This window comes from Brienomyrus brachyistius, chromosome 10 (assembly GCF_023856365.1).
Source record: "Brienomyrus brachyistius isolate T26 chromosome 10, BBRACH_0.4, whole genome shotgun sequence".
Classification (NCBI taxonomy): domain Eukaryota; kingdom Metazoa; phylum Chordata; class Actinopteri; order Osteoglossiformes; family Mormyridae; genus Brienomyrus; species Brienomyrus brachyistius.
In genome coordinates this window covers 2,275,357-2,298,829 of record NC_064542.1, presented here as the reverse complement: position 1 = coordinate 2,298,829, position 23,473 = coordinate 2,275,357, and the positions used below count along the sequence as shown (strand labels likewise).

General features: G+C 42.6%; 1 protein-coding gene across 1 annotated transcript in view; it reads right to left on the bottom strand.

Moving 5' to 3' along the window:
• Window positions 1-23,051, bottom strand: part of LOC125750539 (leucine-rich repeat and calponin homology domain-containing protein 2-like) — a 37,651-nt gene extending 14,600 nt beyond the window's left edge. Inside the window, exons 1-10 of the mRNA XM_049028480.1 lie at window positions 23,028-23,051; window positions 21,154-21,416; window positions 8,434-8,578; window positions 7,343-7,469; window positions 6,846-6,951; window positions 5,976-6,112; window positions 4,617-4,747; window positions 2,204-2,291; window positions 1,177-1,279; window positions 170-270 (exon numbers count right to left, since the gene is read on the bottom strand). Of these exons, the coding sequence (XP_048884437.1) occupies window positions 170-270; window positions 1,177-1,279; window positions 2,204-2,291; window positions 4,617-4,747; window positions 5,976-6,112; window positions 6,846-6,951; window positions 7,343-7,469; window positions 8,434-8,578; window positions 21,154-21,403 (1,188 nt within the window). The 5' untranslated portion in view covers window positions 21,404-21,416; window positions 23,028-23,051. The remainder of the gene's footprint in view (window positions 1-169; window positions 271-1,176; window positions 1,280-2,203; window positions 2,292-4,616; window positions 4,748-5,975; window positions 6,113-6,845; window positions 6,952-7,342; window positions 7,470-8,433; window positions 8,579-21,153; window positions 21,417-23,027) is intronic.
• Between the last annotated feature and the right edge of the window lie 422 nt (window positions 23,052-23,473).

The window sequence follows — 23,473 nt, the reverse complement described above, 5'->3', positions numbered from 1 at the left end:
TGAATCTGATGCGGGCAGCTACAGGAAGCCAGTGGAGGGAGCGCAGCAAAGGAGTGGTGTGGGAGAACTTGGGAAGGTTGAAAACAAGACGAGCAGCTGCATTCTGAATCAGTTGGAGGGGACGGATGGCGCTCAGTGGTAAACCCGCTAGAAGGACAGATGGCCTAACCTTCAGACAAGCCACGTAGCTGGTGTTGTGGTGTGTGTTCCCCTCTGTTAGCGCCAGCTCCTCCTCCACCATGAGATCTGCAAAGTCGCTGGACTCCCGATCTGTGGAGAAACCATAAGGTGTTTTTTTTTTTTTTGCAGAAGGAACCGTTAGCTGTCCTTCACCAGACACAAATTCATAGCCAGGTTGCTACTCAAGTTTGCTACTCGGCCTTCTGGGAACTTAAATTCGTGCAGTCGACATGCAAGTGTGGCTTCCCAAGGCAACTGTGAGTTGGCACATTAGGGAATAGCTTTCACGGAGATGAAAAAAAATCAAACATGCAAGTAATCATGGTAGGGGTGGAAATCTGGACACGGGTCATAATGATAACAAAGGCATTTTATGCAAAACCAAGTTTCATTTTTGTACTGTTTCAAGATTAATATCAGATTTCAGTAGAAGAAGGGTTCCACTCGCATTCAGTTACGAGAAAATGGACAGCTTATCAGTATAAGTATATCATACATAGTAGTAGCATTTTAGTAAAGAACCAGCACTTTTACTGTGGGCTCAGGAATAGTATGCTTAGACAAGACATTTCACCTGCATTGCTTTGGTCATCTCTACAGCTATCAGAAGCAACCACTAAGTTATTAAAGTCATACAGGGTTCTGGGCTTGGACCTCAGCACCCACCCGTTCACCATATTTACTTAGCAGATACTTTTATCCAAAGTGACATAGATTTTTTTGAGAAAGCAGTGTCTGACAATCCCTGGAGCAATGGGGGTTAAGGGCCTTGCTCAAGGGCCCAACAGTGGAATCATTCCACCAACCATGGGATTTGAACCAGCAACCTTCCGATCATAAGCATGGCATCCAAATTCACTGAACGACACTTTCCCTCCGACCCCAACTTCATGGTTGTGTGATGAGAGCTGATATAAATTTGCTTGGGAGACTATCTTTTCAGTCAGTGTGTCTCATTATGTTCACGTGCGTGTGTCTACTGCCGTGTTCTTTTACTCGAGTTGTGCTTGGCACTCAGCGTGTAGCCCTCAGCCCGGGTCAGGTCCCGCGGCGTCTCCGACACCTGCGAGTGGAGGCTGACCGTGTCATCATCGGATGGCTGAAGGGGAGAAAAGAGCTCTAGTAAAGGCTTCAGCATGAACTCCTCTCTCTATCTCACAGACAACAAGACATAACTGTACGGGCATTTGCAAATAGATCTGCTTCACACAAATACAACGTAAACATTATCTTTACCAACAATACGTAACAGACATATTAATCTAATACTACTTTATTACTGCGTAATAGAGATCTCACCAGTTTCAATGCTAAAGAGTACAAACTATGGTCAGGGAATGCCCTTTGGAAATCAACAGATTGTTAGACTGGACTTTGAAAGTTTCAGGTTACTTCTGGGAAGAGTGTGATTCTAGCAAATTTGCCAATTCTTTCCCAGAAACACCATTTAATCACCATTACCAGTGAATCATGTTCGTACTTCAAAGAATCTGTGAAGCATCCCTAAAAAAGCAAGACTCAAGGAGCATGAAGGAAATGCAGAACCAGCCCTGTTCCTAGGAACTGAATCTCAGGCATAGGAAAACAATTCAATGTGTGCCAGACATTTTTGATGATCAGTTTCAACAAAGCTACATCACTTAGGCAGCTCAGGTGGGAATGGTATACACAAACATGCAGCAGGTGCTAGACAGGAAGCAATGTAGACAGGCAGTGAGCACACACACCAAAGCAGTGACACATCAGTGACAAACTCTGACTCACATACCTGTCAGCACCAGCTTCATTCAATTTGATCTATATTACAAGCCAGCCATCCCAAAAGAGCTAGCCCAAAGCGCTTTATAAATACCTATATAAACATTTCCAGGTATTTTCTGCCTGGTGGTCTCACACTGGGAGCATTCATGACCCTAGTGATGTTTCAGGGACACCACTTGTGCCACTGGACACAGACCAACTGGACCAAGACCGGCTCTCTTCCGATGCCTGAATGAACACTGGCGTCAGGATCTGTACATACCTCTGCTGCAGAAAGTCTCTTGTCGCCACTTTCGCTCCCGATGCCCGAATCTGGTCCGTGATTTTTACTGGGGTAAAAATCCTCTGTACTGAAAAGGAAAAGAAATAAGGGCATGTTCATGCTACAAACGAAACTGGGTTTGACCAGTTTTATTGGCAAAACATGCAACACAGCAATGAAACATACTGCACCATCCATTGAAGAATTACTATACTGACCCACAATTAAGTGCAAAATAAAAGGGTTATATAAAAATGGTTAAATGTGCACTGAGCTAGGTTAGGCCCCAAAGCATTACTGCTGAAAAAAAACTAGCAGAACGATATGAAATGAATTTAAAATGTAATAACATCCAAATCACAGGCTGAATGAGAAAAACATAATAATAAATACTTCAGTGATCCCCACAAGGATATTGTCTTTATGCCTCCCACAGCTTGCTGTTTGTAGAGTAAGCTGTACGCGAAGGGCAGACACCTGTTGGGGCGCCCAGGGAGCTGAGGGTTAAGCTCCTTGCTCAAGGACCCGCAGAGGGGCTAAGGCCGGTTTTGAACCAGCAACCTTCTGATTACAGGCACACAGGCTTAGCCCACTGAGCCACACGCTACCCCATGTCTGCTACTCACAGCATTCCCAGAACTGAAAGAGGATACCAGACTGATTTACTGTAAGCACTGCAGCTTTCTGACTCAGACTTTATTGAAGTATGAAATCTTGAAAAAGTACAGAAGTTGCTGGTATACATAATTTTGTTTATCTCATGCTTTACATCAATGAGCTAATCTAACGTTCAACCAGCATAATGTGCCAACAGGATGCTATGTGTCATTCTGATCAGTCTGCAGACAGGGATGCGCTTCCTTGAAGTTATTCTTATACAATGTGTCATGTTGGCCCAAGTCACGCCAGATGCGTGAGAGCCCTGGGTGTCCTGTAAATTGTTGGCTTCCCTGGCTGTGACACTGCTAGCATTTAACTGATAGAAGCTGTTAATAAGGGTCGGCATGGTGGTTCGAGTCTCCGCCTGGGTCACATGTGTGTGGAGTTTGCATGTTTTCCCCATGTCGTTGTGGGGTTTCCTCCGGGTACTCCGGTTTCCCCCTACAGTCCAAAGACATGCTGAGGCTAATTGGAGTTGCTAAATTGCCGCCTGTTCCCCCATAAGGATGCCAAAACAGAGCTCTAAGGGACTGATGACTCGGTTCTGTATGCCATGCAGAAACCAGAAACCCAGGCACGCCAACAGGAGCCAAGAGATGTAGAGGGAAAGAAAAAATAAAAAAAGGGAAATTGCTGGGGGTTTCCTCCGGGTACTCCGGTTTCTCCCCACAGTCCAAAGACATCCTGAGGCTAATTGGACTTGCTAAAGTGCCCATAGGTGTGCATGTGTGAGTGAATGGTGTACGAGTGTGCCCTGTGATGGGCTGGCCCCCCATCCTGGGTTGTTCCCTGCCTCGTGCCCATTGCTTCCGGGATAGGCTCCGGACCCCCCACGACCCAGCAGGATAAACGGTTTGGAGAATGGATGGATAGCTGTTAATAAAGTAACATTAATTTTAAAAAAGCTTTCATATTGTTTAATATGGCTCAACCTTTCTCTGCAATACCTGTTTTTAACCCTCATGTGGATGTGCTGAATCGAAAACATTCTGCGCCCTCAAGGATTGTGGAGTTTGTAATATTCATCATCTAGCCCCCCCCCCCATAATGCATATTTTTTTTTTTGGAATGTTTGCTGTTTAATATACCTATTGTAATCCAATTGCCTGTAGTTGCTAGTTAATTATCCATCCATTTTCCAAACCGCTTATCCTATTGGGTCGCGGGGGGTCCGGAGCCTATCCCGGATGCAATGGGCACGAGGCGCTAGTTAATTATTTCTGTTCTAAATTGTTTTCTTTTTAAAGATAAGATTTCGCATTCCAAAACCTTTTTTTCTCAAAATAGCTGTCAAAAACTGAGCGGTCATCTTACCGGGGTCGTGTTACATTCGGGCCGATATGGTACAAACGATAAAACAAGACCAGCCAGTCTGTAGAACAATTGGTGGTTAAAGGCCTTGCTAAAGGACCCTATGATGAAATCACTCTGCCCCCTCTGAGGCTTTAACCAGCAACCTTCCAGCGTCCTAAACAGCCGTCCTCACCACACACCACCCCTGATAAGTAAAATATTTATGGTAAGCAATTTTAACAAAATTCATCACCACGAAACTGCCATTCATTCACATCCCACTATTCTAAAGAGGGAATGGAGAGAGATGCAGAAAAAGCTGAATTAGCCGAAGTGGTCCAGCAGCGATTTCAGCTGAATTCGCTCTGATTTCCTTGCCAGCCCTTTGCATTTGCATTCACTCTCCCTCACTGTCACTTGCCCCGAATAGGGCAGACTTTGGAGATTTCCCAGGTCGTACCTGCCTGTCAGAGGTGGAGGGAGGCTACGTTTGCTCAGCGACGCCAACTCCAGGCTGTCGGGCTTCTTCTCGCCTCTCCCACTCTGCATGTGCAGGTACTTGAAGATGTGCACCTTGCCTTTAAGACAGATCTGAAAAGCAGGATATGGCTGCAGTCAAGCTCAAACACGCAGATGCTGACGAGCGAAAGAAATCAGGCTACAGGTGCCCCCTGGATGGTTTTCTTTGATGGGATCGACATCAGTAACAGGAGGACTGAGGAGCGTGACTGGAGCTTAATTCATGCTTCACTTTTCCGCTTGCATTTTCAGTCTGCAGATGGTTGAACGTGCGGCAGCTTGTGTTCTTACTACATTTGGCTGCGGATGGGGATAGTTGCGGTCGGTGCATGCATACAGCGGTGATATTCCACCAGACCAGCAGAGGGCAGACGTACAAACACAAATACAAGCAGTGTAGTGAAATTGGTAAGTTTTTATGAGCAGTTTTATAGTTACTAGTCCAGGTTTGGGCGGTATTATGGTAATAACCCATACCGTGGCCTTTTGAAATCCTTACAACAAAATTAGCCAGATCTCCACCCACTTCCTCGGTGAGCTGTATTACCAAGATTTCAAAATGCAGGAATAGTGCTGCTTTTTCAAAATACCACATACCTCAGTATGCCTGGACAGTATAAAAAATTAGATATGTGGGTACCTATGACCCTTCCTCTACACTTCTGTCGTTGACTGCTGATCTGTGAAAGTCAGCACTGCCACCTACTGGAAATACCTAACCAATTAAATCTGCACATGCATGGCTGCAGTCAAGTATTCCATCAGACATAAAAATCGGGGCTACACACGCGCCGACCATAGCTGTCCGCAGCCAACCTCTGATGACAAAACTTACGTCACGTCACCGCGTCTGCAACCAAAAGCGCATGCAGACAAGTGAAGTACAAGCTGGCCTTAAGGGACACATGCAGGAGCAGATGATCCCCTCAAGGGGGCAATGGAGAGCTATCGCTCAGAGGCAGGGCCAGACCATACGGCAAAATGAAGCATTTCAAGATAGAATCCACATCATATGGATTTTAAGGTTATCGTTATTGTGGTATTAACAAAATGTATTGAAATTCAAGGGGTTATGACAAGGTTGTCCTACCATTCAATTTCATACTTTTTAGTATATTTCACATTAAAGACTAACTATTACCCTTTCATTTGGACAAAAAGCCTGGAAAAATTTGAATAATGGCCCATTTATTAGTTGACTTGTTTGCTACACTGCGTCTAGCTGTTATTGTTTGGAAGGAAGCTCACACCTTTATAGTCCTGCTGTTTATATTTATCAGAGTGTGGGACACAAACACACCTGTGCAGGTGGAGATTGCAGGGGATTGTTGTCCAGAACAAGCAGCTGAAGATGCCTGAGATTCCGGAAGGCGGGCGGGATCTCTGTGATGCTGTTGCATGAGAAGTCCAGGATGGTGAGCGGCAGGTGAGCCAGGCCTGGTAGGGGGGACAAGGAGAGCCTGAAGCTTTGTTGTGCAGGTGGCTCACAGCCATAAGGGGGACACAAAGCAATGAGGCAAAAAAACACAATTATTCATTCATCTGACGCGTTTATCCAAAGAGAAGCACAGCAGACAAAAGGGTTGCAATTTGTGTGTGTGTAGCCTCGGATCTGAACCCAGGATCCTTGTGTTGTGAGCATAATGCTATATTTGTGTGCGTGCGACATTTTTACGGTCCCCACAAGGGGAAACTCACTCAATTTTATAAAAACCTGTGACTACAATCAAAAAAACTAAGCCTTATATTTTGTTTGGTTGCGTATGATTAAGGTTAAGGCTGGATAGGGGTTAAGGTTGTCATTGCTGGGATTAGGGTTTTGCCAATAGAAATGAATGGATGGTCCTCACAAGGATATGAATACAAACGTGTCTGTATGTGTGCGTGTACTTAAATAAAAAGAAGGGAATCTCTTGTCTGACATGCATGCAAGAAGTTACCTAAGGCCGGGGGCTTAAGAGAACTGGACTTTGGGCCACTAAATTCAAGACATTGTTTCCTTAGATGACATACAGCAGATTCAGCAAAATCCAGCTGTCTAAATCTCCATAGTTTACAAAAAATAAGTCAACTGCCAAGAACAAATGTAACAGACAATTAAACATCTACAATGTGAACAAAGTAAATAAATAGTACAAGGATGGAGAGACACAGGGATCGATTTCCACACCTTCTGGCAGAGAATGCAGACAATTTCTGCGGACGTTGAGTTCCCGTAAGGACTGGAGGTTTCCCATCTGAGACGGGAGGGTCTGGATCTCATTACAGCTGATGTCCTGAAAACAGGAAACAGGGGGACAACTATAGGTCCTTCCTCATACACGTGCAAACAGGGGCATTCTTTCACAGCGTCACTTAGTGGTTCAGAAATCCCCTTTGGGAAAGTACCTTCAGGATATATGCAGCTGGATACTTATATAAAATCTTTGTCGAACTAATGAGAGAAATCTGTGAGCCAATGCTTCTACCAAGCCAATAAATTATGTAAGTCACTGTCAACAACAGCACCAGCCCAATCAATAGATCTGAAATATAAGCAGAAGTGGTCTTACGGGCATGCAGGCGCGGGCAGCCTGTGACGTGTACGGTCGTGAAAAAATTAGTAGCGCAAAGGACAAGAAGAGGCGAGACAGAGCAAACCATTTTCAGGGGTATTCACTCGCTCACCAGCTGCATGAGCTGTGTGGACTTTCCGATCTCCTCTGGTACAGACATCAGCTTGTTGTTGCTCACAACCAACACTTTGAGTGGCAGGTCAAACAAGTATTTGGGCAGCGCTGACAGCAGGTTTCGACTGAAAATAATGAGAAAAAAAAACTCCTTTTAATTTACTCGGAAATTTCATTTCATTTGAAACAGACTTGGCAAATAAGGAAATTAGACACGATAGGTGGCTGAATTCGAGGAGATGTGTATCAGTAGCAGTGCTTTGAAAGTGAGAGTGTGTGAGAACAATACTAAAGACAAAGATGGATAAATAAAACATCAGGATATTTTTGGCGCGGAGCCCATGACAGTAGCAGACACAAAGGTGCAGTTTACAGAGCCTGTCCCATATTGTTTGCTTCTGTCAACCTGCAGTCATCTCCCATTAGAAGTGCAACGTTTCTGCATTAACTCAGTCATGTGGCAGAATGTGGAACTAAAACGCGGAAGCGCAGAGGCACTCATCAAAATCAGGCTACATGATAACACAGCCGACACGCTGCTCTGCTGATTCCTTACACTCCCTCGAAAAATCAGTGTCAGGTCCTCCCTACTGTTTCTATTCCCCTTGCGCCAACGTTTATAGTTTTTAGAGGAAGAATGTGACACCAACCTTTCACAAAGAAACTGAGCAGCTAAAATCAACACAAAATGATAGCTTGGCAGCTCCTTGAAGAAAAATACCTAAAAGCTTCTATTCTGAGCTCCTTTTACAGTAGCCTTCAGCAACAGCATAATATTAGGCGTTGAATTTTGCAGTCTGAAACATCACTTAGAGTCCTAAATTCTACTGATTTCTTTTTCTAAGATGGTTTATAATATGTAAATAGGGGTATATACAGGGGCGGGGTCAAAGGGGCACTGTCCCCAGCTAAAAGCTGATTGGTCTGCTCCCCTGTCACTCACAAAGTTAAAAAAATATTATTGGCTGATAAGGCTGGCACCTTTGTATGACTAAAGCCTCCTCTAATACCCCCAGCCTAAAAGAAATCCTAGACTTGCCCCTACAAGTAAAAATTGCTTGGGGAAAAAATAAAACAGCAGGACCTCACCTGATGTTCAAGTATGTTAGCATTTGAAGATTGATGATGGCCTTTGGGATGCCCTTGACGCAGTTGTGGTACAGGTTCAGTGACTCAAGAGGGGCGAAGAGGCAGACTTCAGGAGGAATTTCCGAAAACCTGTTCTTTGAAAGATCTGAGAATGAAACAAATTGGAGAAAACATATGGGATGTTTACTTAACAATGCACTTCAGGCATTTATTGGCACTTAATACAACCACCATACTTCACCATAAGAAAAAACCTCCATGGTTCTTCACTGATTTGTTCTGCCCACTGTTGATCTCAAAATATGTGCCAACCTGCACGCCTATGGGCACTAGTAATTCCAATTAGCCTCAGCATGTTTTTGGACTGTGGGGGGGAACTGGAGGAAACCCCACGACGACACCTGGAGAACAAGCAAACTCCACACACATGGAGACTCCAACCTTGGTCTCACCAGGCTGCCCCAGTTTTCCTTTTATATAGCGCATACATTTTGAACTTATTTTAATTTATCGTTATCATTAGTTTAGCATTATTAATTTATGTAAAAATTTTGAGTCAAAATTCTTAATTTGTTAGAGAGCCAAAGGGAATCCATTTGTGCATGACAACCTCCAGTCTATGCAGATTACGATTAGTCTGCTTTATTCAAGACAAGAGCTAAAAACCGACATTTTACGAAAAAAGGAATAGCTACTGCTTTTCCACTAAATACAAGAGCCAGCGCAACATCTGCAAATCCCCCTGATCGCTGAAATTTCCCAGCAATTCAGAGCCTCTCCTTTGGACAGAGATGAGAAGACTTGGTTCAATAAGCTCATTGCCCTACGCCAACGTAGCACACGCAAGGTCGGAATCGTACAAGGGGCAGGGGGGTCGTGCAAAACGACATGGGAGTGCAAAAACACTCCCATGGCGAGCCGGTCCAAGCAGCCTAATCCTCTCACTGCAGTAAGACCAGCCCCTGCTCCGGATTTCACTATCAGGAGATGCAATTATATGGTCTATATTTACTTTTCTAAAACATTTATTTGTAGCAGATTGTATTGGTTGAATTAATCACAGATGCATAAATACAGTTGCATAAAGAAATTCAGATTGAGTATTACAGTTGCATACGGTACATCCAACCCCCCAAAAAAAACATAACTGTAAATCGTACTATGGTGGACAGACAATATCCCATATGAATATGCAAAGATGCCTCCATGTTCAGTTGCAAAGCTTACAGAAATCAACCTCATAAGAGAATGTGTAAGATCCTATAACATGGGAGGATTGTTAAGGGCAGTATTGCTGCGCAATTTCTTCTTTGATAAGAGGAAATCATTTTCAATACACAGATGAAAATTGTTTCAACCCAATTATTATGAGAATTATTATCAGAAGAATTACTCCTTCGGAACAGAACAAAAAGACATGGGCAGTTATTGGAACAACAGAAGCAGTATCCAAAGTATTTGTAGTGGAAAAATGGAAATAGGAAAGAATGTTGTACATTAATGTACTCAAAAATGACCTCAAAAAGCCAGATTGCAAAGTGGCATATAAAATTGTAAACTAGGGACAGTCAGTCTTCCTACGTATGTGTGCAACTTCAAGAAGAAACACTGATGTGCTGTAGGGCTTGTTTCGCTCCAAACAGCCAAGCCTGAAACTCCAGCAAGTTCATTTTCAGCCAATGAGGAACTATTAAAAGAGCCTGTTTGCTTGTGCCGAGTGTGGGATTATTAATTAAAGTCGTTTTGTCATTGGCTGTTATCCCCAAATATCTCAAACCAGCACATAAAAAAATGTTCTTTGAAGGAGAATAGAAGCTGAAAGAGAGCCTCTGGAAAAATATCTTGACTCTAATTAGGCATGGAGAAAAGCACAGTGAATACCTTCTCTCTGCCGCGGGGAACACAGTCCTATCCACCCCTCCCTACGGCTTGGAAAGGAGACAATTTCCTTAGTATGTTTTTTTCTGTTAATTAGGATTCCGATACACTAAAATCAGGTGAAGACACATTAATGTGATGAATGCATTGTGAAGGTAAGATGAAAGTCTTAGACCGACTGTTTGTGCGAACGAATGCGGTGATTCACACAATCCATTCCTTCGTCTTTCATAAGCACTTATAGAAGTTCACGGCTCAGGGCTGAGTCTGGAGCCTGTCCCTGATCGCATGTGGCAGAAGCCTGCGGGCACCCTGCCAGGGCTGGAATCCTTCCACAAATTTAGAAAAACTATAAAAATAAAGTTCACATGAAATATCTACGGGGCAGCTGGTCAGTCAGTATTTAAATGTACTGTAATCCAAATTACAATAAAAGGACATTCACTAAGGGTGATTACTGAAGCAAGGAGTCGTGGTTTTCAGGAAATAAACAATGCGTGACTGCGCATGTGGACACAGGGGACAAACGTGAGGGTCTCGGGAGGGCAGCCCCTCATGCTGTCCCTAAAGTCCAGTCTTGATAAGAGCTCCAATAAAGACAAAGCTAACCTACTGTTCCAAGTAATAACAAAAGACAACAAAAACCAAGGTGATGGGGGATGGTGTTTCGGAAAAGCTCATGATGAAAGCATTTACAGTAATAACAGGTGAGATTCTAACGCTGAGTCTTACTGATACTCTATAATTGTGTTTGTGATCAAAATACGCAAACGCTCACATGCATATACATACACACCAGTACATACACACCAATACAACAGCCAGTGTGGTTATATTGCACCTCCGGCGTATTTGCTGAAACTTTAACACAGAGGACAGCTGGCAAAAGAGCAAGAACAAAGACAATTAATGTGCAGCTGGGCTCTCTCTCGCTCCGAGTAAAAACTCATTCTCGGCAGATGGAGGAACCAGTAACACAATCTAAGTGTCTGATATTACTGGGCAGATTATCGATCAAACTACCACTTCATGGTCCAACTGTGTTATGTCGTCCGAGGTCCCGCTGAGGACTCTCCATCAGATCAACATCTTACCCAAACATTCATTCCTCCTCTAAACTGAGAGCAGATCTGCTGAAATTACTTTCACTTTTTCAGTCCACTACGCATCATAATGCTGCTGCCCGCAGCCATGACCTGGATAAGCAGTCGAAGGATAGATGGACAGGTTCTGTGCTTTTACCAGTGGGCTCTTTTACAGCTCTTTGTTACAGCCATTTTAAAAGGCAGTAGTTGTTACATGTAGCGCTATTATCTTACAAGCTCATGAACATGAGTGATTTGATGGCATGAAACCAGAAAGGGACAGAAGCATGTTGCTTTCCAAAATTTTCTGGTGACTGACAAAATGATCAGAAAAAATGCCTGATCTTTCATGATTTCATTCGCTTTCAGCACAGTTTGCCTCTCTAGTCACTAAGTACATGCGTGTTTAAACCCAGCACCACAAACTCAGAGCAGGGGTCAATGCACTTGTCATAAATGTTACTATGTATAAATTAATGCTCATATAAATACACTAAGATGTCAGCATAATTCATTTGCTGACATCTGCAGTCAGTTTGGCTCCCGGGAGACCACAGGCCAAAAATCACTCCCCAAAAGTTTGAGCGTCTCAGATGTACAAGAATCACTCTTAGGCTACTGGTTTCATGGGAAAATTGCTATCATACTGGCTTTCCTGGACAGATAATGGTTTCGTTATATGCATCAGTAAAATAACTGAAAGTTCTGTATTTTAGTTCTACATATTCATAACATATATAGTAAAATTATAGTAGAAGTACATGGATCATAACCTGTTTCTGCTATTGTGTCCTAACGAAGAGAGATCCTAACGATTCATTATGTTATTCTTGGGAACAATGCATAATCCCAAAGCAGCCCAGTGGTGGTGCTGCAGATCAGAATCGCAATCCATTCTTTTGAGCAATGAAAGAGCGGATTTATCTCCAGACCAGCATTCCCTGTTAATGAGACGTGAACGGGAAACGCAGACTGAGTTTTACATGTCTAGCCATTTCATGTTCACGGCGATGGGAGACAGCTCTCTGAAACCTTGTGTTCAGTGATGCCGCGTGACATTCCTTCCCCTCCTTCTGAATCACCCAAGCAAAGGGCCTGTCATCCATGACAAAATAAGGAGGCAAAAAAATATGTTACATGCCCAAAATTCAAATTAAGAGAAGACCCACCAACCCGCCCACACATACGCTCCATCACCTAACAAGATCACGGTTTCTTTTTCACTGCGCGGCCCATAATCCCCCAACCATGTATATGTCAGTCTTATTACATGCATTCCAAGAGGCGCCTTATCTTTCCAAAACAGAATTACATTTTCGACCATATCTGGGAACCTACTAAGAAAAACCTTTGACAGACTGAGTGTACATAGAGATAAAATAAATGCTGTATGGGTATTTTAACAATTCCTCGTCTTAACAAAGATATTTCATAGTCAAATCCAGCTTAACCTTAGGTAGACTGAATAGCATTGTATCAACACTTGTTTAAAACACATCCTTCATGTGTTACACTTATCTAAACGTTTTTTGAAGATGTTACTACTTGAAATACAAGCCAATGACATTAAGCAGAGCACACAGAGCAGTGCAACAAGAGAAAGCCTCTACAATTGCCGAAGACAAATCTGTATTAATTTGAACTGGGCAAGCAATAAATGGACACAAAAATGTATTAATCCATTACTATATATTATCTTAAAAACTGTTTAATATTCTACATTTAATTGGAGTCACCCTTAAATATACTGATCTTTCCTAAGGGCGTTTTTAATGGATTCTGTATTCACTCAGCCTGTAACAACTATTATCAGCATTTTTTAAAAATGATCTTCTATAAAAGAGAATATAAGCTACTGATTTCCCATAATGACATGCTTCTGAAGAGATATTCATTCATTGTGTTTTTTTTTTTCCCTTAAATTGCTGACAGTGTGACTCAAACAAACTCAAATTCCCTAGAGCATCTGATACGCTTTTCATCCAGGTGCTTCAATAAAAATATTCATAATGTTTATCATTCGGATTTCTGTTTGGCGAAATAGAACATCTGAAGCCTTACAATTGCTCTGAAGCCTCCAGGATGTGTATAAGAAGAAAACTGACCACAGATCTCATTAAAAGAGCTTTAAAATTGATGGGAGGGAAAGTTGCACAAATTGCAAAGATTGAAAGGTTGCCTGAATTGAAAGAATGTTCATCAGGCAAGCAGAAAACCCCCCACCACAGAGTCAGAGACCCCAGAAGACAGTGTCACTGAGCTTCTCACAAACCATTAATAAAACCTACATTTTTCTGTGAAAATGGTCAATGGACAGGAAGTAAAATTAGACATTAATGCAGCTAAATGGTCTTTAGCAATAAAAATCAGTCCAAAACATGGAAATAAAATCTTCAAGGAAAGAATTCCTTCCATACTATGACAGGGGAACGGAAATTGTATTTGACGATGCTGTTAGATTGCCCTGCTGCCTCTAGCGATAGAGTAACTGTGTGTGACACAAACAACTCCACGTGACACAGAAATGGAAGGATGGAACAGGGAGCAAGGGATGAAAAAAGAACAAGTGACAGCACCGGCAGTGCGGAAGAATTCAGGGGCACAAAACTGATGTAAAATTTGGGGAAGTGTAACAAAGCCTGGCAGCCTGGGGCAGAGGCAGAAATCAGAAGACTGTGCTATAGCCCGAATAATGGGCAAGGGGAAAGTCACATGACTTGCATGCCATGCCCTGCTCCTGTCTGATGCACAAAGAAACGCTCAACGCTGCAGTGCTGTATACAGGGCTGGGGTACAATCCCTGCCCCAGCTCTGAGCAGGCATGGTCTCCTATTTACCTCCTATGATAAAATCCTTCATCTGAATTGCTGTTCCTAAATTGCCCTTGATTTACGTGAGCCCTATGACAGACTAGCATCCAGCTTTGTGCCAGGCTCAGTGTGACTCTAATTCGGAATAAGGTTATAGAGTTCAAAGCCTAGATCACCACAGAACGCTGTGTATCCTTCAGCAGGACATTAAAATGAAACCAAAATAATGGCTCATTGAGAAACGCTAGACTGTTCTGGAGCAGCAGTGACGAATTCTGATCCGAATACCACAGAGAACACATGGCGAGACCTGGAATCAAGAAGGAGGCATCCTTCAAACACTGAAGAACTGTAGCAGTGCATAGCTAAGGAGTGAAACCAACTGTCAGCCAGATAATTTATAGGGCTTAGCTGTAAGGGGCATTTGGAGGCAAGTTATAATGCGTACCCTGCAATGGACTGGCATTCATTCCAGGGTGTACCCCTGCGTAGTGCCCTGTGCCACCTGGAATACGCTCCAGACCCCCAACCAGTGACCTTGTAATGGATAAACAATTAGAAGATGGATGGATGGAATTTACTTTAGCAAACACAAGGAATAGTACAAAAAAAAACTGCATATGTTTGCAGTAAATGTCAACAAAATTGCTGGCAAAAAAAAACTTCAGGATTCAGCTTTTGAAAAATAAAATGTAAAATTGTAAAAATATCAATGCATAGAGCTGGTTACAAATTGTGGCATCATACCAGGGTTTATTTTTGGCTGGAGGCTGATTGGTTAAACAGTTATCCTCATCATTTTGCCCTTTGGGAATGTAGCAGCCTGCAGTTGAGTTGTCATAGTGACGAAGGACCCGCAAAGTCTGCCCTGGGTTTTAGAAAGCCATTCAAAGGCCGTACTCATGCCGTCACGCAACTTCTGTAGGTGCCGTTTGAGGGACAAGTACAGCGCAGGGTTTCTTGCCTTTTACGGTGAAGCTGCTGATTCAGAGCAGACACACGGAAGCAGCACAGTGAAAACAGCAGTTAATAATAGCAATAAGGGATGTTATTGCTGTCTAAATAAATACAGGCCAGCCACAAAAATGCAGCAAATGGGGGATCGGGATTTTACATACATAAAATGCGTGGTCAAAAGCATGTTGTCACATGGTTTTTACCACTGACTGCTCCTGCTACTACAGATTACTGCAAAGACAAAACACATTGGTCTTATTTAGTTCACACTAGAAGTGGATAATCTGCAACATATGTCACATGACCTGGATGAATGGTGGTTGAGCCCCCCCCCCCCCCCCCCAAGCTCCACCATAACATTGCATTAACTTGTGTTTTTTTCAGTGCATCATCCACAACGGTTCATCCACTTTCGAATCACAGTAATCCAGAACAGAACCCAGCCCATGAAGCACTGGGTGAAAAGCAGGATACAGCCTCAAGGGGATGTCAGTGGCTCACACAGCACATACACACGTTCGCTCACAGGCCGATGCCAAGGCACAGGGACACACAGCGACATATTATACTGGCGGAATTTATACCTGACATCAGGACAAATGGCATATGTATGCTTTACAACATACAGAATTAAACAAAACACTTTGTTCTATTATGCCAAATGTTTTAGCTAGACTCCACGCGAAATAACAGGGATTTCTCAATGATAAGCAGTCCCGGGACTCGCAGCCAAGCTATTACAAAATTAGTTTCTTGTACTAACTTGACCGTGAATGACATCTGAAGTGACTGCAAACCTGTCGACGTTTTTGCAAATCGTGAGATTGGGCTGCTAGGTTACCAACCACCTTGATTTTTTTGAAGCACTCGGCACAGGGTGGTGATTATTGTAACTGTATGGTCGTCCTGTTTGCCGCACCCTCAATGTTATACTGGTCTACGGGAGCCGTGTAGCAATGTGGAGCCTTTCCCAGAATCCCCAGGCCATACAGCATGGTACGCATCGGCTAGGACATCACTCACACATCCTTCTTCCTCCTCTTGGCTCCTCATCCAGGTCCTGTTCCGTTCCCTTTTTCTCTCATTAAATCTTCCATCTCCACCATATCCATTCCTGTCACCTTGATCCTCATTCTCCCATCCTCTACCCCATCCACCCTTTATCTTGAGGTTGTATTCATCCTCTCGTGGCTCCGCCTCCTTTTCTCCCATCTGCCTCCATGGCGTGGCAGATTTTTACCTTCTTGGCACAATCCATTTCAGGGAGGGAGGGGTGCAGGTGGTGTGACTGGGACCCATTATGTGTATGCAAATCTCAGCCAGTCACACTGTTCAAGCAGCCACCTGCCATGTTCCTGATGGCAGCGCCGTGAAAAGGGATCTTCTCACTGGTGCCACCACCACCTCATGACAGCATAAGACATAATTACCGCTCAGTGCTGTTCCTGGCACTTTATGCCGCTGCTCTGCTAAATGCAAATGGTGAAGAGGCACCAAACCACAAAAGAAGCCTTTTTCAGCCTCACCAGTAGCGTTAAAACACCTCTAAATGCCAAAGTTGTTCCACTTATAGCACAGATATCAAACCTTGCTGCTATGGATTTAGCTTAAAACCTCCAATTAATACACCTTTGGGGTCTTGAAGACCCCAAAGTGTGTCAGATATTTGTCAAGGCTCTTCAGAAGAGCTTTGTGTGGGTTTACACTGCCATCAGCACCTTGTATCTACGCTGTATTAGAAGCACAACAACATATCAGCCTGACACAAGAGCAATGCGTTAAACTCAAGTCCCAAAGCATTATGTCTGCTCCCAGTTAAGCCAATTAGTTATAGGTAATTAACCCAGTTTTTTAAACAGCCATTGGGCTATGCTATACTGGTTTAACTTTGGACTGGGAGTTTTTTTGGACTTATCTCTGGTCTAATTTGCTACACTTAGAAAAAAGTGAGAGAGAATCAACAATCATCTACATAATTTACAATCTCACGGTACACGATCCGTGTCCCCAATTGCAAATGTCTTATCAGTGATATGCTCCCTCCAGATATGGGCGTGGTTACGTATCCCAGCCAGGATCTCAGAAAAACCAGCCCTTCTCTGTCGATACCCATTAATTTCACAGGTCTTTACGAGAGGTAACTGTGTCCGTCTTTGTATGTGCAAGATGACAATGGCAATTGAGGAGTTGGACGAAGAATTTCATCAGTGGCTATTGCTTCCGTGACAAACATGACCACTGAAGCTACATTTCATAAATAGCCCTGAAACTTCCCTAGCTGAGGGCTACTTGAAACTTGTGGGGTAAGACCAGGGAAAAGTATCTGAAAGTGCATGAACACCAAAATGCAGAGTCCTCACAATGCAAGAAATCCCCTTCAATGTAATCAATTTTAATTAAATAAAAATACAGTCATAATTATCATATGACTTAGACACTTAGTATAACTTCTCTGGAGGTGAAAATCAGATGCAATAATGAGACAGTTTAAAATAATCACAAGCCACCAATTCAAGGTGAGTCATGTCTGGAATCACCCAAATATTGAACATCTTTTGAAATATTAAACATGCTAGACAGGTCACATGACCCCCTTTCCATTTGTAATTATTGAGTTGAATTCAAGATGGCTGATTGCGAGACAGCACAGAAGGTGTTCTGTGCTGAAGGTGTACAACCACGCGGAGGTGGAAAGTTCAGGTCCAGAAAGTACAAATCCAGACCAAGGTTTTCTTTCAACCAACCAATTGAGCAAAATGTGAGTATGACTATATACTCAATTGGTTGGTTGAAACAAAACCTTGGTCTGGATTTTTTATTTCTGAACCTGACCTTTCCACCTCTGCAACCATAGGTGCAATGCAAAATGGTATTGGCTACATTAATCCAACATTAGGCAAACTAAAAATACTTTTTCAGACTTTCGAGTCAGTCTGTCTGTCTGTCTGTCTGACTGCCAGAACAGCCAAAAACTCCCATTTGGTAAAACACAGCAAGTAAAATGTTCAAGCTTACTTATGCTTGACAAAACGCTGCACATAAGTGTAGAACAATGCACTGACGTACATTTACATATATTTGTTTAGCAGATTGTTTGCTGGGTCAAAGTAGGTCAAACATGGCAAGCAAGGAGCTACTTCTAAATACTTTGCAAATACCCTCAAAGGAGTATTGTTTCATATAAATTAGTAACACCATTTAGAACTTAACAATCACAATCAAACCAAAACTGGATTAATAGCAAGCAGTTGCTGATTAACTCCTCATCAGCTCATGGTTCCCTACACGCTCATAAGCTGAACGCTCACTTTGAACTGCTGTCATCCACAATAGCAACATCTCAGGTCGCCAGGCAGTCATGAATGGCGGGTGAGACTTTGCATGCATAGCGAGGCCGAGTGGCGTGAGGTCGCGCCCTGCAACTGAGGAAGCCAGTGCCGCTTGGCGTCAGCAGCTCCGCTGATTCAGTTCCCTGTGGCTGTCCCGTACAGACACTTCCCTATTCTCACAGTTGCAACAATGATGCTTTTTTTAAATAAAGCCAGCATCTAATTTTAAATTAAGCTATGTAGGTACAAACCCAAGCAGAAGGATTACTGCAGCACAAGTGTTGCGAAGCCTGGATATCAATCATTAAGGATATCTGTTGGTAGTATTACATTATTCTACAAACTTTTATTTATAGTAAATACCAATAAAAATTGATTTTGACAGGTCCATTTACAATCTACTAAATTAGCACTGTTTTTAATCTCTTACCCAAAGTTACAAGAAATAGTTTTAATCACTTTTCATTCCAGTTTGAACATAAGTTGTGTCTCTGGACGAAATCTATTCAAGATGGCTGCTGTACTACCAACTCGCAGCAGGGTACAGAACGACAGCTTGGAGGATCTGGGCAGGGGAAGCTAAAACTGCAGTGCACAGGTCTTCACTCCGGGTCCTTGAAGGCTGCAGCGTTTGCAGGTTCTGCGATTCTCCTACCAAAGTTTAGTCAGCAATGCTGTTTGCTCAGTCAAGCGTTAAACTGCTCAGGTAGAAAAGGAAAAGGCTGGGAGTGAGGATCTGTTCTACATGACACAGAGCAAAGTGTCTATTGACTACAGGAGTCCATGGTGCTGTTAAGGAAAAGGGTAAACACGTCACATGTTGAGGTCGACCTACTTGATGCAAATAAATAAGCAAAAATAAAATAAATCCGTCAACATCTCAGCTGTTCTTCTTTAAGGGCTGGTCGTGTCTGAGCCAAAAAGGCAAGGTCTTACGGTATTTTGCCCCACCCTGCTACATTCCACATTGCTGGATGCTTGTACGGGACTGTCAGGTACCCTGCGTACAGCGATTCATCTCGCCCCATGTTGAAGGATTAACACAACAGATACAATTAATACAACTGAGGCACTCTGTGAAAGAACCAGCAAAATAAACTATTCATTTATGTCACCCCCCTCAGAACAAGCAAAGCTCTGGCAACAAAACATATTAACACTCCACAGAAGGCATACAGTCACGGTGGAGGAATGAAGATCATGGAGCAGTAAAAAGCCATTTAGTCACATTATGGCATGGACAAAAAAAAGCCATTTTGTTGTATTCAAAGAATATGCCAAAAATGTTACATTCAGCCACATTATAGGATTACCATCTATAGGGCTTTCAACTTTATTTAATATTGTTTTAAGATCAGACATCATAAATTATAAACAAGACCTATTACAAAAAAGGGAATTTCCCCGGAAAGTTTTTATAAATTTCCAAATAAATTTTCAGGCGAAAGTGAAAATGTTTCCAATCCCACCCAGTATTTTAAATGTGTCCATATGTGTCTTTTTTCTTCTACCTTAAAAGAATTTTATGTAATAGTAACTCGCAAAGCCCTGACACAACGAAAAGGCTGTAATTATTTCTAAATATCTAGAATGAAATTAAAAGCACCATACTGACATGCAGCACGAGACCTTGCCTGTTCTATTGCAGGTCTCCACTCTGCACCCACCAGTGTGAAAGAAGCCGATCCTTTCAATGGCCAGAAAACCATGCTGTAACATCCCGGGCTCAACGGGGGTGTCTCCGCGATCATCCTATAGGCAATTCTGCCAATTCCGGGACGTGACAGACCCCTGGACTTCTGGGGGTGCGGTCATAGACAGGGACCCTGCTGGGTTTACATCATTCCCATATTGAACAGGTGACCCAAAATTTTTAATGTAAATTTTATGTATTTTTCAATCATTTTGATATTACATCTATACATACACACAATACTTGATGTTTTCGCTATTTTAGAATATTTCTTAATAACTGCACGTCTTTTACTTCAACGCCTAAATTTTGGACTTCTACCATTTCATTTCCCACATAAAACGCTATGTATCCCATCCTGGCAACCCTTTCGAAGATTACAAAACACTGAATACAGCTGATTTGAGCGACAAGTTACTAATGGCGCGTAAAAGTGACCAGGGCTAAAGGGAGAAGTCCAGTTTTATCAGAGAGCCGAAAACCGAAAGCAAGAAACCCAATTCCTACAACGAGTCTTTCCTAAGAAAATGTCAATTTTTACCGTAGCACATTAACAAAGGGTCTACCTTTAATAGATTGCCAGCGAAAGATTATGCGCTATTATGAGCGAATTTAAGCAAAATACATTCGCTATACATGCACTTACATGTTAGCGAAAGGGCTGCGCTCAGGCACCACTGAGCACATTCACCTCCTTAACTCATTTCCTTGCAACATTACTCCAGGAGTTACACTTACACTCGAAATGATTATACTACGATCGTAATAAAGCCTCGATCATAATCATGAATGGAGAAAATAAGAATTAGAATTCTGTCTTTGACACACAACTAAAATACACAGCGGCGTGTGTAATAATGAGGACTGACAGCCCTACATGAATTTCGATTATGTAGCGTTATTTCGACACAGGGATATGCGCGCATGATGCAGGTCCGGGATCGTGCCTTTCTCTTTTTAAAACTCACCTGCTTGTGTGGTGTCTGTAAGGTCGTAGCTCATGCGGGGGTACTCTCTGAGCTTCCTGCCGCTGAGGTTCAAAGCGCCCGAGCACACGGCATCTTCCAGGGCGCGATCCAGGCTCCGGGCGCTGTGGCCATGCTGCTGCTGCTGCTGATGCGGGAGTACGCCGGGGTTCCATTGAGGTCCGCTGCAGTACAGATGGGCATGCAAGGCCGACGCCGCTTCTCCGCCTCCCTGACTCGCCGCCATTTTCATGTGTGAAATTATTCTGAAAATAATAACAGTGACCCTCCCTCCTTCCCTCTCCCCCGCCCATGCGCATGGTCGGGGAAAACGTGGTGTTTCGAAGGGCGGCGGAAAGCGGCTGTTCTGCTCTTGAGACAAGTATCTCTCAAGAAATTAAAATGTTGCATTTCATTGCATTAAAATGTTGCATTTTCAGTGCATTTCATTCATTGCCTTTATTCAATTCGATCCGTGTGGATTCTGTAATCCAAAGGTGAGGTTTATGAGAATATTTATGCATCTGTTCCATTTGTCATATTAATACATGTTAGAAATAAACAAAAACACAGCACATAAATTTCCGCTTTTGTATTTTTTTCTTGTATTGTATATTTCAGTGTAAAATAAAAAGGGCGTTGGTAACTAAGCCTACAGAACGAGGCCTCCCCAGCTCATTTTTTCCCCAATAAAACAGAAACGTCAAAAATCATGGCGCTTGCTCAAGGAACTCGTGTTGAGGATTTATGCAAGAAAGAAACAGTTTTTGTCTTCCATATTTAAATAGCCTACTTATAAGGTGAAATAATGATTTTGGGGGGTCTGTCATATAAACTAGTAGAATCCATAATGCTAGGCATCTATTTATTTTAAAACAGATTAAAGCAAATATTTTAACTTACTAATAAATATATACTATAATATATACTATAATATATACTAATAATATATATACAGTTGAAAACTGGCTTTACAAATTTATGTAGCGGAATATGTTACTCATGGGTACAACCTAGACCATGTTGAGGCCATATTTGATTAGATTTTTCTATTGAGGAAAACAATGTGATTTCATTACTTTAATTTTATCAGACCAGTGGACAACAGACAGGTGTTGGCACATTAATGTGTGTGGGCCAAACCTCTGCACATGTGATCGGCAAGTCGGCCGAATAGTCAGATGTCAGTGGGCCCCTGAGCAGGCCCTTAACCCCCAGCTACCGGGGACCCTGCATGCTGGGGCTGACCCTGTGCTGTGACCCCCAAGCTTGCTCCCACATGTATATTGCCTGTGTGTCTTGTTGAGAGCAAGATGGGTTCGCCGAAAATAGACTTTCCTCACAGGAATTTATAAGGTTTCATTATTCTGTTCCATAAATCCTGTCATTCTGAACTGTCTTTGTATTTGTAAAAAGGCGACACCTAGTGACCAAGTTGTATAGAATCTTGAATAAGAAATACAAAGCTCTAGACTGCTGAGAGGGCGGGGCCGTGTTTCAGGTTCAACGATGAACTTGACGAGGCGTCATTGCAGTCGAAGCATAAGAAATGTTTAGATAATTAAACGTCACGTCTCAAGAAATCCTCAAGAATCGTTAATGCGGAAGGCGTTGCTATGCGCTGTAATTTGGACCTGGGAATCGCAAGTGGACTTCCAAGACAATAGCTCCAGGTGTCCAATATGGCGCTTGCCTAAAACCAGCTGTAGCCACAGAATAGGATTTTTAAGAAATTAGATAAGACAAAATAAAGATATTAAAGAAAACTAAGGCTGACTTTAACATGAAATAAGGAACAGAAATTCGATGTTGTCATTCCGTTAAGTTTAAACACAATAACTGTCTGGGAATAAAAAGTAAAGCTCACAGCCACACACCTTGGGTTTACAATATCGCCTCCACCCTTTTTTTTCCTGCCCTGTTCCCGTAGTGCATTGTGGGAATTGAAGCAGTTCTGTTAGATAATTGGCTGAAAAGTTACGTACACATTATTACCCTTTGCGCAATAGGAACAATATGGGTCCCATGTTAATATATATGGAACTGTCTACAGCTCGTGTATTCATTGGTCTGCGTTTTCAGCAGGTGTAAACAACGCATACCCATGCAACTTGAATAGTAACGTAAAGCCTGCTTACGGTTGGCTGACACGCATAGTAACCAATTTTCTCCTAGATATGCAACCAATAAACGTACTGTGAGCAACTCTATTATTGTTTACTTTACAGACAGGAGTTGTGCATTGTTTTGTAGAACTGTAACCCACGTCGCTCTAAGTATTACAGGGAGCGAGTGCGTGTAAAATTAAGAGTGTATTAGAGTT